Source organism: Chiloscyllium punctatum, chromosome 1 (assembly GCF_047496795.1).
Source record: "Chiloscyllium punctatum isolate Juve2018m chromosome 1, sChiPun1.3, whole genome shotgun sequence".
NCBI classification, from domain to species: domain Eukaryota; kingdom Metazoa; phylum Chordata; class Chondrichthyes; order Orectolobiformes; family Hemiscylliidae; genus Chiloscyllium; species Chiloscyllium punctatum.
Window position 1 is genome coordinate 133,273,268 of NC_092739.1, and position 18,982 is coordinate 133,292,249.

Genomic DNA, 18,982 nt, shown 5'->3' on the forward strand with positions numbered 1-18,982 from the left:
TAACTTTGGAAGATCTTGAGAATACACTGCTGATTAGTACTTTACCAGTGCTTTTGAGGTGTCTGTTGCCATTGCCCAAGTCTCTGAAGTATATTTGAGAATGGTGTTCACAGCTGCCTAGTAATCCATGTCATGGGTTTGACACCCTGGTCCTCAAATACACTTTTACTCAGTTGGCCAAATTTAGTTGACTATGCATTTGTTGAGAGAAGGCTCCTCAAAATATAGATGATGGTCCACATTTTCCCAGGTATTATTATTTGTTGTAATAGATGAAAAAAATATTAAACTAGTTGTCACTCAGTTGTGCGCAGTAACAACCCTTTACTCTGGTAACAAGTGGAGTTTCATTGTGATGGTGGTTGGATAAAGCAGGAATAAGTGTGCTTCCTATTGTAGTTTTTATTATTTTTATTATATCTGCCATCCTGTGTGAGAAGATAAAAGCCAGCAGTAGAGAGGCCAGCATGTGGAGAGTGAACCCACGTGAGAAGGACAGTGGGTGGGAAATACAAGTGGCAGAGGGCCCCTTCAACCTGTTTCTACCTGTACCTGGGTGGCACAGTGGCTCAGTGGTTAGCACTGCTGCCTCACAGCACCAGGGTCCCAGGTTCAATTCCAACCTTGGGTGACTGACTGTGTGGAGTTTGTATGTTCTCCCTGTGTCTGCGTGGGTTTCCTCCGGGTGCTCCCGTTTCCTCCCACAGTCCAAAGCTGTGCAGATCAGGTGAATTGGCCATGCTAAATTGCCCATCATGTTAGGTGCATTAGTTAGAGGGAAATGAGTCTGGGTGGGTTACTCTTCGGAGGGTCGGTGTGGATTAGTTGGGCCAAAGGGCCTGTTTTCATACTGTAGGGAATCTAATTGAATAAGTACCACTTAACAGGAAAAAAGGTGATTTGAGTATTTCTTCGTCTCTCTCAATGTGTTAAATGATTTTAATCAGGAGACTTTATTACTACTGACGAGTAAAATTTAGCAATTCATTTTAAAAATATTTAACATCCAAGTTTTTTGGGGAAAATTTTTCAGTAAGCAATAATCGCACCTCGGTTAAACCTCATTGGCTACGATATCTCACTGGGGCCTCTTTGCAAGTGGGCGGCACGGTGACACAGTGGTTAGCACTGCTACCTCACAGCACCAGAGACCTGGGTTCAATTCCTGCCTCAGGCAACTAACTGTGTGGAGTTTGCACATGCTCCCCGTGTCTGCGTGGGTTTGCTCCGGTTTCCTCCCACAGTCCAAAAATGTGCAGATTAAGTGAATTGGCTATGCTAAATTGCCCATAGTGTTAGATGAAGGGGTAAATGTAGGGGAATGGGTCTAGGTGGATTGCACTTTGGTGGGTCAGTGTGGACTTATTGGGCTGAAGGGCCTGTTTCCACACTGTAAGTAATCTAATCTAAAAAAAAAGTTAATTAAATGGAATTCAGATGGTTGAATAGGTGATGTTTTGCAGCTTTAGTATGTAAAAGAGTTCATGAGCTGGAGTGTGAACTGCAGACAATGTGATGCATTAGAGAGGTAAAGAGTTCAGGCACACACCTTTTTCAGGAGACAGTCACCCTCCTTTGATGTAACTAATCTCAGTGGCCAGGATAGAAGGATGGACTGAGGGAGGCAAGTAAAGGAGTCCCGAATGTAGCTTTGGGGAGTGTCAGACAAACCTTTATCTGATAGGCACATGATTGTTGCTCCACATGGAGGCGGGGGCACGGACTGCAAGGGTACAAGCAAACTGACCACAGCATTATGGTCCAGATGTCATTCAAGTGCTGAGGGAGAAAAGTGACATGTACTGGAAATAGGGGAATAGTATAGTTAGGATAATAAACATTTATCTGTTTAACCAAGACGGGTATTCCTGAAGGTTTTAAGTTGTCTACCTCAAGCCTAGGCTAAATACCTCTTGTTTGGGCTGAAGAGCAACTTGGAATGGGAGGAGAAGGATCTAGTGTGTGGCTCACATAGGTTGTAATGACATAGGTAAGATGAGGAAAGAGTTTCTGCTGAGGGATTATGAGCAGCTTAAGACTGAATTAAAAAGCCAAATCACCTTCAAGGGATTTAAAGGAATTAGCTATTGAGTTAGTGGAGGTAATGGTTGCAATATTCCAGAACTCTTTGGATTATAGGAGGATTCTAGAGGATTGGAAAACCACTAATGTGACACCCCTATTTAAAAAGGAGTAAAGCAGAAAACCAGAAACCATCGACCAGTTAGTCTACTGGCAGTTGGGGAAAATGCTAGAGTTTGTTTTTAAGGAAGAAGTAGAACACTCAGAAATGCTTAGCACCAATCAGAGTCAGCATGGTTTTGTGAAATGGAATTCATATTTACCAAAAATACTGGAGTTCTTTGAGGATGTACCAGCGCAGTTGATAAAAGGACACCAGTAGATGTCATGTGTATGGATTTATGGATGGCATTCACTAGGGTGTTACATAAACCATTATTACACAAAATAGGAGCTTCGGTCATTGGCTATAATGATCAGAATGCATTGACGATTGACTCCTGTGTGTTAATCAATCAGAATTAATGGATCTTTTTCAGGTCGGAGAGATGTAACTGTGTGCCAAAGGGATCAGTCCTAGGGCCTCAATTAGTCACTATCTATTTTAATGGCTTGGAGGAGGGAGCAGTTGTAATGCATCCAAATATGCTGATACAAAAATAAGTGGGAGGTATATTGTGATGAGGATAAAAGAATATGCAAGGGGATATAAATTGAGTCGGTGGTAAAGTCTTGGCAGATGGTGTTTTACATGATGTTAGTGATGTGTGAGGTCATATCCTTTGTTAGGAAGCATCAAAAAGCAGACAATTATTCAAATTGAGAGAGAGAGAGAGAGAGACACCAAAAAAAAAATAGTGTCGAGCTATCAGAGTGCGTGAATTGCAAATGATTAGCACATCAATGCAGCAATGGGAGCAAATGGAATTTTGGCCTTTATTGCAGGAAATCTTTGGGAGAGTTGACTCTGGAGATTGGCCAGCATACTTGGATATTGCAGAACCTTGTTGGCAAAGCCTCTGGATCTGAAATTTGCTTGATCTAGTGAGCTCTTTTGCTCTTAGGGCAGGCAATTAATTGCCCCTGACATTGCCTGTCTCAGAACAAAGCACGCAGACAGTCATTCCCTTTACCACAGATACTCAGTAGCAGCAGTGCGTACCATCTACAAATTACACTGTAAAAATGCATCAAGGTGACTTAGTTAGCATTAATTCAAACGTATGATCCCTACTGGCTAGAAGGATGATCAGATAAGTGGGAATGCCACCACTCCCAAGTTTCTCACCAAATTATTCACCAACCTGACGGGAATATATCACTATTCCTTCACTATTGCTGGGTCAAAATCCTGCAGCTTCCTCCTTGACAGCATTGTGAGAGACCAAAATCAAAAAGACTGCATTGGTTCAAGAAGGCACTTCATTACCACCACCACCACCACCTCAAGGGCACCTTGGGATAGGTACTAACTGCTGGCACAGCCAATGATGCCCACATCCAAAAGAACAAAGAATGGCACTGGACAGGAACAGACTCTTGAGCATCAAGTTTGTGCTGATATGTGACACCTTTCTAAACAAAAAACCTCCCTTAAGCGATTCACATTTCTACCCTGGGAAAAGGACTCTAGCTATCCATTGTATCCATGTCCCTCATAATTTTGCAAATTTCTATGAAGTCACCCCTCAGCTGTTTCCATTGAAGTGAAAATCTGGTTTTTTAAAAAATTCTATCCTTGCCATTCTGTTTTGTCAATTTTCTGCCTCAATTATAAACTAATTTAAAAGTTGTCCTTGGTTATTAAAGTTCGAAGTTATTTTCCCCCTTTTTGCTGCAACTCATCAAATATAGATGTCACAAAGTAATAGTTCACTTCTGTTCTTTTTATATTAGAATTATTAGATTTCAAGGGAGAGCTCAGAAGGCTTGGCTCTTCAGTATAGCCTGTTTAATAGAGCTATATAATGAATTCATTTGAAGTTACTAGCTTTAAACAGATCAACTATAATGAGCTGCCACATCAATTTATTTCAGAACCTTCATTTTGTGGTAATTTTTACAGAGATCTCCAATTTCATTGCGGGCAGGATAGGAATGCCCAGATTGACTTGGAAAATGCACATGCATTTTGGGAAGAATACAAACTAAGAAAATAATATCAGATTCAATTAAGTTCTAGATGCTATAATTGGCCCTGACTTGGTATTTTTTTACTGCACCAATGAACATATGATTTATGCCTGGGAACATCAATTGTCGGAAAGCTGGAGGAGACTTTAAATGATTTAGCACAGCAGAATTTTTTTAATCCTCCTCTTTGTTTCTTCAGCTGAAAGCATTGCCATTGCTGTGATGTGGGTACGTGGCTAATTGCTCGTCTCCCTCTTGCTCTACAAGAGTGTTTATTCCAGCAAGGAGCAAGAAAGGTCACTGCTTGTAAACAAGAACTGGCTGTTACTTCTCTCCTTTTCTCCTTCTGTCTTTTTTGTTTCAGGATGCATTATTAAGGGTTAACTGTCAATGGTTAACCCTTTAAAAGTGAAAGTAGCTAGCTGACTGGCTGGCTGACTAGACATCTGATTTGTGGTGCAGGGTGAAGCCAGCAACATGGGCTCAAATCTCATTCCAGTGATGTCATTGTGAAGATTTTGCTTTCTCAATCTTGCCCCTCAACTGAAGAATGGTGACCCTCTGGTTATACTCACTACCAGTCATATCTCTCAAATGACAGAACAGTCCTTTTGGACCTGTGGCAACTTTCACTTTCATTTCTAACACTTTTGATGTCGAGGCATACCTCCGAATTCTGCGGATGCTATACCCATTTAAACATCCCACTGAGTCCTCGTTATGTTGTTAAGAACTTGCATGACTCATTCTTCAAATCACAGCAGTTGGTTACCACTGCATTGTGAACAAACAGCAGCATAAGAAAAATGTATGAGAAAGCTCCAACAGAATTCTGAAGAGGGGTCAAAACTTGGTTAACTCTGCTTTCAGATGTGAGTTTTTTCCAGCAACTTCTGTTTTTGTTTCTGATCTCTAGCATCCATAATTATAAAGTCATGTCCCATGGAAACAGATCATTCTGTCCAATCAGTCTGTGGCAATCATGTTTCCAAACTAAACTAATCTCACCTGCCTGCACTTGGCCCATATACCTCCAAACGTTTCCTAACTATGAACATATCCAAGTGTCTTTGAAATGTTGTAACTACCTGCATCCATAACTTTGTCTAGCAGTTTGTTCCATTTTTGAACCACTCTGTTTTTAATAAAAAGTTTCCCTTTTATGTCCCTTTTAAATCTTTGTCCTCTCATCTTAAAAATATAGCTGGAGTTTTCAACTCCCCATTTCCTGATGAAGAGCTTTTGCCCAAAACGTCAATTTTCTTACTCCTCGGATGCTGCCTGACTTGTTGTGCTTTTCCAGCACCACTCTAAACTTGACTTTTGAACTCCCACCTGAGGGAAAAGACCCATTTAGTCTGTGCCCCTCGTGATTTTATAAACCTCAGTAAGGTTACCCCTCAACCTCCCTCCTGTGCTCCATTGAAAAAAAACTCCCAGTCTTTCCAGTCTATATTTTCATATCCCAAACCTTCCATTCCCAGTAACGTTCTGGTAAATCGTTTCTGAACCCTCTTCAATTTAATAATATTCTTCCTATAACAGAGTGACTAGAACTTCACACAGTATTCCAAGAAAGGCCTCACCAATGTCCTATACAACCTCAATATGATGCCACAACTCCTATACTCAAAGGCTGAGCAATGAAGGCAAGTGTACTAAATGCCCTCTTAACCACCTGTGATACAAATTTCAATGAATTATGTACCTGACCACCTGGTTCCTCTATTCTACAACACTGCCCAGGGCCCTACCATTAATTGTATAAGCCCTGTCGTTTGTTTTACCAAAATGCAATACCTCGCATTTATCCAAATTTAACTCCATCTGCCACTTTTCAGCCCATTGACACCATTAATCAGGATCTTTGTGATCTCTGATAAACTTCTTCATTGTCCACTATGTCACCAATTTTGGTGTCCTCTGCAAATTTACTAACCATGCCTCCTGTATTCTCCTCCAAATCATTTATATACATGACAAACAAGTGGACCCAGTGTTGATCCCTGTGGAATGCAGCTGGTCACAGGTCTTCAGTTTGTAAAACAACCCTCCACAACTACGCTCTGTTTCCTAACATAAAACCAATTTTATATTCAATTGGCAAGTTCTCCCTTAATCCCATGTGATCTAACTTTTACTAAGCATTCTGCCATGTGGAACCTTGTCAAACGTTTTACTAAAGTCCAAGTAAGGAATGTCTAATGTTCCGCCCTCATCACTTTTTTTTTGACGACTTCATTTTTTTAGATTAGATTAGATTCTCTACAGTGTGGAAACAGGACCTTTGGCCCAACAAGTCCACACCGCCCCTCTGAAGAGAAACCCACCCAAACCCATTTCCCTACCCTATGTTTACCCCTGACAAACTCATCTAACACTGTGGCAATTTAGCACAGCCAATTCACCTGACCTGCACATCTTTGGATTGTGGGAGGAAACCCACGCAGACATGGGGAGAATGTGCAAACTCCACACAGACCGGTGGGAATTGAACCTAGGACCCTGGTGCTGTGAGGCTGCAGTGCTAACCACTGAGCCACCTTGCCACCATAAAAAAAAACTCCAATTTTATGAGACATGATTTTCCTTTTTTTTTTGTTTTCATGTCTGGCACACTGTTCAGAACTGTGGTCAATAAATATGCTTGTTCACTGTTGTGCACACACCCTGAGAATTTTCTCAAAGAATCATGACAAGCCCTGTAACTTCTAACTGACACTGGGTGTAGTCACTCCCATCAGATACCCTGTTCTTTAAAGCACACCTTAGGTGCCTCACCTTAGCCACAGAGTGAATAACTATGTGCTTACAAAGCAACTTACACAACATTGGAAACATCGACTAACCGTTTCTAAAACATTGCTGTCCAAAGAAAACCAGGAGCTGTCAAACCATTATGCAACTTAAAGATGGGCCTTAATAAAGGCTTTAAACCGTGATCATCGCTACAAGATAGCGAAATAAGATTGTTAACTTTTTTTTTAATTATTTGGGATTTTTGTCAGTATTTTCTGATCACATTTCACAATTCAGTTTGGTTTTCTGTGAAAATTGAAACCCCTAGTTGATAGCTTATTTAGTTTCAGGAGCTTTAAACTTCCTGAAGACAGAACAAAAGGCTTTTTATTCTAATGTGTCGCCATTGAGCTGTAAGAACTTTGCTCAGAAGCCAGTTCAAAGTTCCCCATCAGAAGTAGGCCACTTAGGAAGCAAGAGTAAACTGAACAAACTGTGTTGTCAGTACTCAGCATAATTCCTATTTTGTTGAAGGGGCCAATACTCTAATTGGATAAAACTTGGACAGTTTCACCTTCCCTTCTGCATTGATTATTTTATCTGTGTGTTTAACTCTTTCCACAAGCATTATCACTGCTGTTACATTACACAGGATTATGTAATAAGGACTTCTAAGGGAAAATATGAGTCATGTGCTCCCCCAAAACATATTGACAACTTGTAAAATAAGTAAAATGGAAGTTACTTTGGTTGGAAATGACTGGCTTCTGACAGCCAAAACCATCATCCATTGCATCATAAAAACATAGAACATTGGAGCAGGAGTAGGCCATTTGATCTCTCGAGCCACTAACAATAGAAGAAGCTACCTTCTTGTAAACACACAATATTTACACATTGCTCTTTGTGGTAGTGGATTCTGCACTCACCATACTCTGGGTGAAAACATTTCTCCTCATTTCAGTCTTATGAGGTTTACCCCTCTTCCTTAAATTATGAGCCCTGGTTCTGGACTCTCCCACCACCAGGAACATTCTTCCTGCATCTAACCTGTCTAGTCCTGTTAGAATTTTATAGGTTACTGAGATTCCCCCCACACCCCCCACCTCCAATTCTTTTACATTCCAAAGAATACAATCCCAACCAACTCAATCTCTCTAGTACATCAATCCCACCATCCTGGGAATTGATTTGGTAAACTTTTGCTGCATTCCCTTTACAGCAAGAAGATCCTTTCTTAGATAAGGAGACAAAACCACCCACAACATTCCAGGTGCTGTCTTCCCAAAGCACTGTATAATTGTAGCAAGACATCCTTGTTCCTGTACTTAAATACTCTCTCCGTATGAAGGCCAACAAACAGCCTGCCTTCTTTACTGCCTGCTGCATACAAATGCTTAATTTCAGCATCTACTGGAGGATTGCCTTGGTTTCTCCACAAGTTCAAGTTTAATCCCTGGGGAACGGTTGCTGACATTTCTGGAGAAAAAATATCTTGGGCTTTAAAGATCTCTGAATAGTTGTGGGGCCAGTGGAATTCATTGAGCATACTGTACTTTGGCTGAAGAAATTCCTCCTCAGTGACAGCCTGAGGGTGGCTCATCTGTGGAACTCATCGTGGTGGAAGGCAGTGAGAGGGACCAAGTCATTGAGTGCATTTGAGACAGTGAGAGGTTCTTGATTTGTGAGGGGATCCAGGATTATGGGAGAACAGGGTTGAGATGTGATAGGCTGAATGGCCTAATTCTGCTCCTAAGTGTTATAGCTGTATGGCCCTCCAACATTTTGGACTTTGTGTAAATCTCCTGCCTTTTCTCTATAGCCCTGCACATTGTTTCTATCCAAATAATCATTCAACACCCTCTTGAACGTCTCAATTGAACCTGCCTCCACCACACTTCTAGGTGATGCATTCTATACCCTGACTCCTTGTTATGTGTAAAAGTTATTTTATCTCACCTTGCTTTTGCCAAATGCTTCAAATCTATGCCCTCTGGTTCTCAATCCATTTGAGTGGGAATAGTTTCTCCCTGACTAGTATCTACTCTGACTAGACCCCTCGTAATTTCATCAAATCCTATCACTTAGCCTTCTCCTCCAATTAAAATATTTCCAATTTGTCTAATCTGTCGTCTTAGCTGAAGTTTCTCATTTTCATAAACTTATGTACTCTCTCCAATATATCACATCCTTCAAGTGTCAGAACTTCAGGACTGTACACAATACTGCAGGTGTAACTAGTGCCTTAAGTCCTTCATAACCTCCCTGCTCTTGTATTCTTTGCCCCTATTCATGAATCCTAGAATACTGTTTGCTTTATGAGCAGCTCTCTCTACATGTTCTGCCTTTAATGACTTGTGCATAGAAACATTGCTCCTGCACATGTTTTAGAATAGTATCCTTCACTTTGTATGGTCCCCTCATTTCCTTAGTACAAATGTATCACCACCTTACACTCCTCTGCAATGAACGTCATCTGATATCTATCTATCCATCCATTCCCCCAATATGTCCTTTTGAAGATTGACACTGTCCTCCTCATAGTTTACAATGCTCTCAAGTTTTAAATCATGTGCAAACTTTGCAGTTCCTTGATTATTTTTTTAAAAAGTTCATGGGATGTCAATGTTGCTCACCAAGCCAGCATTTATTGCCATTCCTAAAGAAATGGTCGTGTGAGGGAGCCTTGGTTGACGAGGGAGGTTGAATGTCTAGTAAAGAGGAAGAAGGATGCTTACATAAGGTTGAGGAAACAGGGTTCAGACAGAGCAATGGAGGGATACAGGATAGCCAGAAGGGACCTGAAGAAAGGGATTAGGAGAGCTAAGAGGGGGCATAAAAAATCCTTGACGGATAGGATCAAGGATAACCCCAAGGCATTTTATGCGTATGTGAGAAACCTGAGAATGACGAGAACGAGGGTAGGTCCGATCAAGGACAGTAGTGGGAGACTGTGTATTGAGTTGGAAGAGATAGGAGAGGTCTTGAACAAGTACTTCTCTTCAGTATTTACGAACGAGAGGGACCGTATTGTTGAAGAGGAGAGTGTGAAACGGACTGATAAGCTAGAAGAGATACTTGTTAGGAAGGAAGATGTGTTGGACATTTTGAACAACTTGAGGATAGACAAGTCCCCCGGGCCTGACTGGATATATCCTAGGATTATGTGGGAAGCAAGAGAGGAAATTGCAGTACCGTTGGCAATGATCTTCTCGTCTTCACTGGCAACAGGGTTGGTACCAGGGGACTGGAGAGTAGCGAATGTTGTGCCCCTGTTCAAAAAAGGGAATAGGGATAACCCTGGGAATTACAGGCCAGTTAGTCTAACTTCTGTGGCAGGCAAAGTAATGGAAAGGGTACTGAGGGATAGGATTTACGAGTATCTGGAAAGACACTGCTTGATTAGGGACAGCCAGCACGGATTTGTGAAGGGTCGGTCTTGCCTTACAAGTCTTATTGAATTCTTCGAGGAGGTGACCAAGCATGTGGATGAGGGTAGAGCAGTGGATGTAGTGTACATGGATTTTAGTAAGGCATTTGATAAGGTTCCCCATGGTAGGCTTATGCGGAAAGTAAGGAGGCATGGGATGGAGGGAAATTTGGCCAATTGGATAGAAAACTGGCTAACCGGTCGAAGTCAGAGAGTGGTGGTAGATGGTAAATATTCAGCCTGGAGCCCGGTTACAAATGGAGTTCCGCAGGGATCAGTTCTGGATCCTCTGCTGTTTGTAATTTTTATTAATGACTTAGATGAGGGAGTCGAAGGGTGGGTCAGTGAATTTGCAGATGATACGAAGATAGGTGGAGTTGTGGACAGTGAGGAGGGCATTTGTCGTTTGCAAAGGGACTTCGATATGTTGCAGAGCTGGGCTGAGGAGTGGCAGATGGAGTTCAACCCTGCCAAGTGTGAGGTTGTCCATTTTGGAAGAACAAATAAGAATGCGGAATACAGGGTTAATGGTAGGGTTCTTGGTCAGGTGGAGGAACAGAGGGATCTTGGGGTCTATGTACATAGATCTTTGAAGGTTGCCACTCAGGTGGATAGAGTTTGTAAGAAGGCCTATGGAGTATTATCGTTCATTAGCAGAGGGATTGAATTGAAGAGTCGTGAAGTGATGTTGCAGCTGTACAGGACTTTGGTTAGGCCACAGTTGGAGTACTGTGTGCAGTTCTGGTCGCCTCACTTTAGGAAAGATGTGGAAGCTTTGGAGAGGGTGCAGAGGAGATTTACCAGGATGTTGCCTGGAATGGAGAATAGGTCGTACGAGAATAGGTTGAGAGTTCTCGGCCTTTTCTCGTTGGAACGGCGAAGGATGAGGGGTGACTTGATAGAGGTTTATAAGATGATCAGAGGAATAGATAGAGTAGACAGTCAGAAACTTTTTCCCCGGGTACAACAGAATGTTACAAGGGGACATAAATTTAAGGTGAAGGGTGGAAGGTATAGGGGAGATGTCAGGGGTGGGTTCTTTACCCAGAGAGTGGTGGGGGCATGGAATGCGCTGCCCGTGGGAGTGGTAGAGTCAGAATCATTGGCGACCTTTAAGCGGCATTTGGATGGGTACATGGATGGGTGCTTAATCTAGGATAGAAGTTCGGCACAACATCGTGGGCCGAAGGGCCTGTTCTGTGCTGTATTGTTCTATGTTCTATGTTCCCTAGTGGACAATTAACAGTCAACCACATTGCTGTGGGTCTGGACTTCTACGCAGATCAGACAAGGATGCTAACATTTCCTTCCTTAAGGGTATTAGTGAGCCAGATGAGTTTTTATAACAATTTGATAGATGTAGACTTTTTTTTAATTAATCAAATCAATTTTCAGTCTGCATGGTGTGATTTGCATCTTGCATGTCCCCTTGAACATTAGCCTGGGGTTTTGGATTACTAACCCACTGTCTCCCCTGAGTCCCAATGTTGCACCATGGAGAACTTCGCTATGTTGCTTGCTCTAGTCTGAAGAATGTTCATTAACCATTGCTGTCTTTCCTATCACTAAGAACTTTGCATTCATGTTACTGTAGTCACTGAGTCTGTTAATTAAAAAATATTTGTCTTAATTGTTTGAAACACTTTTTTGTTAACTTATAAAATTCTAGGGAGAGGGGAAGAAGGTTGTATGAATCGTGATAGTCAGTCAATTATTCATTTTCTTCAGTTGGCATGAGGGGTTCTGTGGTGCTGGAAGAGCACAGCAGTTCAGGCAGCATCCAACGAGCAGCGAAATCAACGTTTCGGGCAAAAACATTGATTTCGCTGCTCATTGGATGCTGCCTGAACTGCTGTGCTCTTCCAGCACCACTAATCCAGTATTTGATTTTCAGCATCTGCAGTCATTGTTTTTGCCATGAGGGGTTCTGTGACAATATATCTGTGCTGCATTTGATGACAACGATGTGGCTGTATTTGGAGACAGTAGGACCATGTGAAAATATCTGTGGGATTTTATCCAACCAAAGTTTCTTTTTAATTGGTAATTTTTATTTTTCTTTTGGTTCTAGTTGGTTTGGGAACAGCACTGCAAGTGGTTTCAATTTAATGAATTGTAATAATGGCGTTTTGCTATTGAATTCATTAAATTGCTGTTATTACCTTTGAAACTGAATGAACCTTTGAGCCTTAATTTGTTTTATAATCTCTGGCTGACAATGCCTCTAGTTTCTGTGCTCCTTGGTTTATTAAAAATCTGCATTGTGCAAGCGTACCAAGGTAGCAGCTTTTGCTTAGTTGCAGTACTTTTGCCTCTAGGTCAGAAGCTCAAGCGTGCGTTATTACTTTTTCTCTATATCGCTTTATTACTAGAGAGGGTAATTGATAAGGATCAGGAGTAGCTAATCTGTTTGATTACTTTGTCATCCCATTGCTCTTGCACCCACAATGTCCTGGTGCTATTGAAGTTAATCCATGTCACTGTTCATGGGTGTCCTGTCAGGCCATTGGCTCAGTGTCTGCTGATGCTACATCCTGAAGTGTATTTGTCAGCAGTGTCTTGCCATTTCCTTCCAATCTCAAGGATAAGGTAAGGAGGCAGGTTCCAAATCTATTTTAACTCAAATGGGAAATAAACTTGCACTTGTTATTCTGAACCTAGAAGATACAAGAGCTATTTCACCCTTTGATCATAGCTGATACAGTTTGATTCTCTTGCCACCTTCTATAGCCCATGATTCCATTACCAATCAAGAGCCTATCCTATCTATCTCTGTCTTAAATACACCCAATGATTTAATCTCTACAGCCTTCTGAGACAGAGTTTCACAGATTAACTACCCTCTGGCTGAAGAAATTCCTCCTTGTCTCAGTTCAGAGACTTGGAACATTGGGACCTTTCTGAGGCAGGGGTGACTTGTACAAAAGTGTTGTATTGAAACTGCAGGGGAACCAATATCCTGTCAGGGAGGTTTGCTACTCCAGGAGGGTTTAAAATAGAGTGGCAGGAGGTGGGAACTAGACAGCAGGTCAGCAAATGGAGGGGTTGAGGGGAAGGTAGATGTTAGGACCAGTAAGTCAGAAAGGAAGGACAGGCAGAGACAGGTAAATGAACATCATGGTTCCATGGGTTAAAGTGTGTTTATTTCAATGCAAAGAGTATAATAGGCAAGGCAGATGAGCTTAGAGCCTGGATCAGTACATGGAACTATGATGATACAGCTATTTCAGAGACTTGGTTGAGAGAGAGGGATAGGACGAGGGAGCATAAGTTTAGGATGAGAGGGGAAAGATATAAAAGAGACTTAAGGGGCAACTTTTTCATGTAGAGGGTGCTGTGTGTATGGAATGAGCTAACAGAGGAAGTGGTGGAGGCTGGTACAATTTCAGCATTTAAAAGGCATCTGGATGGGTATATGAATAGGAAGGGTTTGGAGGGATATGGGCCAGGTGCTGGCAGGTGGGACTAGATTAGGTTGGGATATCTGGTTGGCATGGACGGGTTGGACCAAAGGGTCTGTTTCTGTGCTGTATTTCTCTGATTGTATGAATTTAAATATGAGGTGCTGCACTTTGGGAGATCAAATGTTAAAGGAAAGTATACAGTTAGTGGCAGGACCCTGAAAAGCATTAATGTACAAATGAATCTTGGGGTTTAAGTCCATAGCTCCCTTAAAGTGGCCTTACATGTAGATAGGATGGTAAAGAAGGCATATGGCATGCTTACCTTTATTGGTTGTGGAATTGAATACAAGAGTTGGGATGTCATGCTGCAGCTTTGAGACTTTGGTTAGACCATATTTGTAATGTAGTGACCAGATTTGAACACCGTATTCTAGGGAGGATGTGGAGGCTTTGGAGGGAGTGCAGAAGAGGATTACCAGGGTGCTGCCCGGATTAGAGCATATGAGTGATAAGGAGAGGCTTGAAAAACTTGGGTTGTTTTCTTTGAAGCTGAGGGGAGACTTGAAATTATGAGAAGCACAGATAGAGTTGATGGTCAGAATCTTTTTCCCAGAGTTGAAATGTGTAATTCAAAGATTGTGAGAAGATTTGTAGCTCTGGTGCTTGTTGTTGTGGTTCTGTTCGCCGAGCTGGGAATTTGTGTTGCAGACGTTTCGTCCCCTGTCTAGGTGACATCCTCAGTGCTTGGGAGCCTCCTGTGAAGCGCTTCTGTGATGTTTTCTCTGGCACTTATAGTGATTTGTATCTGCCGCTTCCGGTTGTCAGTTCCAGCTGTCTGCTGCAGGGTCGGTATATTGGGTCCAGGTCGATGTGCTTGTTGATTGAATCTGTGGATGAGTGCCATGCCTCTAGGAATTCCCTGGCTGTTCTCTGTTTGGCTTGGGGATATGCAAACATTGAAGTTGGTAGGGCGAGCTGAGAGGTCAGTTAAGAAAGCATTATGGATCCTGGATAAGTGGAAAGCCAAGAAGTTATGATTAACCTTTTTATAAAGTTCTTGTTTGGCCTAAACTGGATCCAGTTCTGACAGCACACTTTGGGGAGACATTATAGATGATGCAGAAAAGATCCACAGAATAGATCCGGGCACTGGGCATATTCACCTTGGATATGAGAAATTGAGAGGAAATTTGATCAAGGTGCTCAAAATCATGAGGCATTTAGGTGGCGATGATGGAAAGATTGATAACAAGTATATTTGGCAAAGAATGGTGATATGGCTAATGTATTTCAGTGATAAGTGGTCAAGATCTGAAATGCACTGTGAGTGCGGTGGAGGCAGATTTCGAATGTGGCTTTGAAAAGAGATCATTATGTGAAGCAATATAATTTGCAGGCCTGCAGGGAGAAGGTGGGGATGTGGGACTAAGCGTGTTGCTCTGGAGTGATTTTTGCAGACTCAGGAGTAAATGACCTCCTGCAGCGCTGTAAGCGCCTTGTGATTCTGAATCTTTTTAACCTTGCTGTTTTAGCACATGGTTGGGTAGGGGCAAGTGTATTTCTGCAGATCAGATTGTGCCAATATCTGCTTCCCTTTGAAAATGTATTGAGTAGGTTTGAGTTGTAATAAAGGAATGAATATTCAGCACATTGATAAGCTCTTTTGGAAAACTCTTACATATTGAACACTTTGAAAATATGAAATACAAGAAAATGCTAGAAATATGCAGCAGGTCTGTTACAAACAGAATGGGAAACATTTATACTCTTTATCCAAATGAATATCATAAATGTTGTGAAAAATCCCTACAATTGACCCTGTCTTTTGTAATCGCCTAAATGAACTTGAGAAATATTACTGTAAACGATAGCTCCTGTAGTGCAGTAATTTTAAATTCAGCTATCCAATCCTGTTAAAAGAGGTAATGATGAATTTTCTGGGTTCTGCGCAATTTACTGTGATTTTTCTAAACTTGTGTAAATGTAGAAGTTAAGTGATTATCATGCCAGTTCCTTTTGCTTTTCCGACATAACCTCTTGGTGATGTACAGCACAGCAACAGACCCTTCGGTTCAACTCATCCATTTCCTCTATAAATCTGGTCCTATTTTCTAGGATTTGGCCCATATCCCTCTTAAACCCTTCCTATTCATACACCCATTCAGATGCCTTGTCAATGTTGTAATTGTACCAGCCTCCACCACTTTCTCTGGCAGCTTATTCCATACACGCTACTTTCTTTTGTGACTGAGCCAATTAGTTAAGTGACTGTGACAGTAAAGCAACACAAAACAAGTCAGACAGAAGCATATGACTGAGTGCAATAAACAGGAAGCATGAAATATTTTAGTTATACAGGAAATCGAATAATGCAGATTGCACTTACCAATATACGATAAATAGCAATAGAAGAAGTGACCAATAAAACTGTTCTGGGGGTGCTGACAGAAAAAGAAGTACAACCCAGGATGTCTGTGAGAACACCCTTGCTCTCTTCAACCACAATATGACTTAGCCTTCACTATGGCAGATTCAGACCCCAGTTGTGACAAATGGATGTACAATATTTGCCAATTGCAGTGAGTAATGTTGGTCTTTGCATAGAATCTGAAATGTTTACCAGTTGTTTTGGGACCAACATTAGAGATTTACTTTAATGCATGTACCAGCCACAAGGAACACTAACTATTACCAAAGGATCACCCAGTTTAGGATTGTTTGTCACTTCGTCTGATACTAACATATCAGAATTCAGCTCTAAACAAGTTGCCTTGGGCTGCATTGTTCTGAGAGTAAACGGTCTGATGTGTTGTGACATATTCCTCCCACAGGGAGTGTTCAGTCAGCATGTACCCCTAAGAAAAGGGTACATAGCCTTTTACCATAACCCAAAGCACTCGGCATCCAGTGAATTACTTGAGGTGTACTCCCTGTTGTTGTTAGTTCCTCCAGGTAATAACAACAAAGGCCAGTTTGTTCACAGCAATGATGTAAATGACCAATTAGTGTCTTTTTTTGTTAGTGTTGTTGCTGAAGAGATGAATGTTTGTCTGAGATTGAGAGAAAAGAGAGAACTGTTCTACCCATTTGATAGTGCTGTGGGGTCTTGTGCACACAATTTTATAAATAAATGTTACCCTGGGTTAAGCCTACAATCTTTTAACTCAAAAGTACAATCGCTGAGCTAAATGACATTTGTGTATATGTATATAATTTAGTTAAACAGTTATGAGAAAACTCTGATGCAAATAAACCCTTTTTATATTTAAAAAATAAAGTGAGAATGGGGAAAATTTGTACTGCATGTTTTCAGATTATGTAGCAATTTAGTAAGAAGTTAATTTTACTTTTAGTTCAAAAACCAATGCCTTGGAGTGCCAAATGGTGAAATGTGGGAAGGACAACTTGGTAAATCCGATAGTAGTGACTGGGTGATATTAATTAACTCCAATTATCTATTTTACAGGAAATATTTGTGTTGAGTTCTCATATCTTCAAGATTTTGTTTGCCTACATATATAGTCCAGAGGGATTGAACTTTGTGCTTGTAAACAGGCATAAATTATGAAGTATTTCACCACAAAGGTTAAATCTGTGCATTTGTTTTGAAACAAAATGTTTTGCTACCTTTTGTAGTTCCTGAGGATCTTGTCTGAATGATGCCTCTGTATTGATAACCAGCTCATCAAAGTGAGAATGAGTATTTGGTTAATCCTTGGATGCAATTATTGGTTGATTTGGTTTTCAGCTGAAATTTCACTGGGCTGCTTCTAACCTCTGACTGTAACTTTGAAGTTCAGTAGACATCCCAGACCACCATTTCTACTGTGTTCTTGCTGATTCTCTGAAATTACAACTGGAGATCAGGAGAGACATCTCTTAATTGTGATGTTAAGTGAAGAGACCCAACTGACCTGTATATCACTGCCCTATTTGTCCAACTTGGTTCAAACTCTGCATAGAGTTCAACCTTGCTAATGCTCAAAGCATTGTGTCAGATGTAGGATTGGGGTGTACCCACGCCAGAATGTGATCTATGGCATTCACCATTAACAGACTCCAACATGAGCTTGTTGTTCTATTACACCAAACAAGGTCTACAAAAATTTAAGGTCTCTTCAGACAGAATCATAAACATTCATATTTCTGAATTATATTGACAATGTGTGTACAAATCAATGGTAGATAAGTAACATGAATATTTCTGGTTCTCTACATACAACCATGGGAAAGAGTATATTGTGTGGTGGAGCAGGAGCTTAAGGGGAATAAAAGTGAAATTTGAAAATGATAAAGAACTGAAATTGTGATAAAATAGAAATAAAGAAGATTGTGATGGGGAGAGAGACAAACCTAAGCGCTCTGTGATGTTTGTTTCTACTCTCCAGAGATGAGAAAAATCAATCTATTATTGTAAGTGGGGAGTCTGGAGCTGGGAAAACCGTCTCTGCAAAGTATGCCATGCGCTATTTTGCCACCGTTGGTGGATCAGCCAGTGAAGCAAATGTTGAAGAAAAGGTACTGGCCTCAAGTCCAATAATGGAGGTAAATGAACTATTTTCTGTGTTGATATTAGGAAAACAAAATCCTCCTTAAGCCAGTTACTGTGAGATATTTAATGACAGGTGATTAATTTCCTTCCTTCCCTTCCATTCAAGCCACCTTGAAACATCCAAAGTCTCAAAAATAGGTGGGCAACTTTCTCTTGGGCCTCTCCAAGTTCCTCTCAAAAATAGAAATGAGGGACTAGGAGGTGAGATTGGAACAAGAGTAGACCATTCAGCCCATTGAAACCACCTCTCCATTCTGGATATTTTTTGAATATGCTTCATGCCATTTTCCTGCATGATCATCTTAACCATTAGTATCAGTAGTCTCCAGAAACTATCAGTTTCTGTCTTGAACCTGCTCAATTTTCCACATAAAAGATTTAGTGGATAAATGCCACCCTATTGAAGTCTTAACTGTCATGCCCTTTTCCTGAAGTTGTCTTCTGATTGTCGGAGAAAGTGAAGACTGCAGATGCTGGGGATCAGAGCTTAAAAATGTGTTGTTGGAAAAGCGCAGCAGGAAGGGCTTATGCCCGAAATGTCGATTTTCCTGCTCATTTGATGCTGCCTGACCTATCTTCTGATTGTAGAGCCACCAGACAGGGGATATCCCCTATCAATACCCACTCTTCCAACTCCAGTAAGAAGTTTGTAACTTTCGATATTCAGACTTCTCGAAAATGCAGACCCAGGTTTCCCCCTCA

General features: G+C 41.2%; 1 protein-coding gene and 1 pseudogene across 4 annotated transcripts in view; one reads left to right on the forward strand and one right to left on the reverse strand.

Moving 5' to 3' along the window:
- Positions 1–18,982, forward strand: part of myo5b (myosin VB) — a 268,371-nt gene that overhangs the window by 87,264 nt on the left and 162,125 nt on the right. For all 4 annotated transcript variants that reach the window (XM_072574380.1, XM_072574399.1, XM_072574390.1 and 1 more), the window contains exon 5: positions 18,117–18,273. In XM_072574380.1, the coding sequence (XP_072430481.1) occupies positions 18,117–18,273 (157 nt within the window). The remainder of the gene's footprint in view (positions 1–18,116; positions 18,274–18,982) is intronic.
- On the reverse strand, positions 957–1,088 carry LOC140483045 (U4 spliceosomal RNA; annotated as a pseudogene).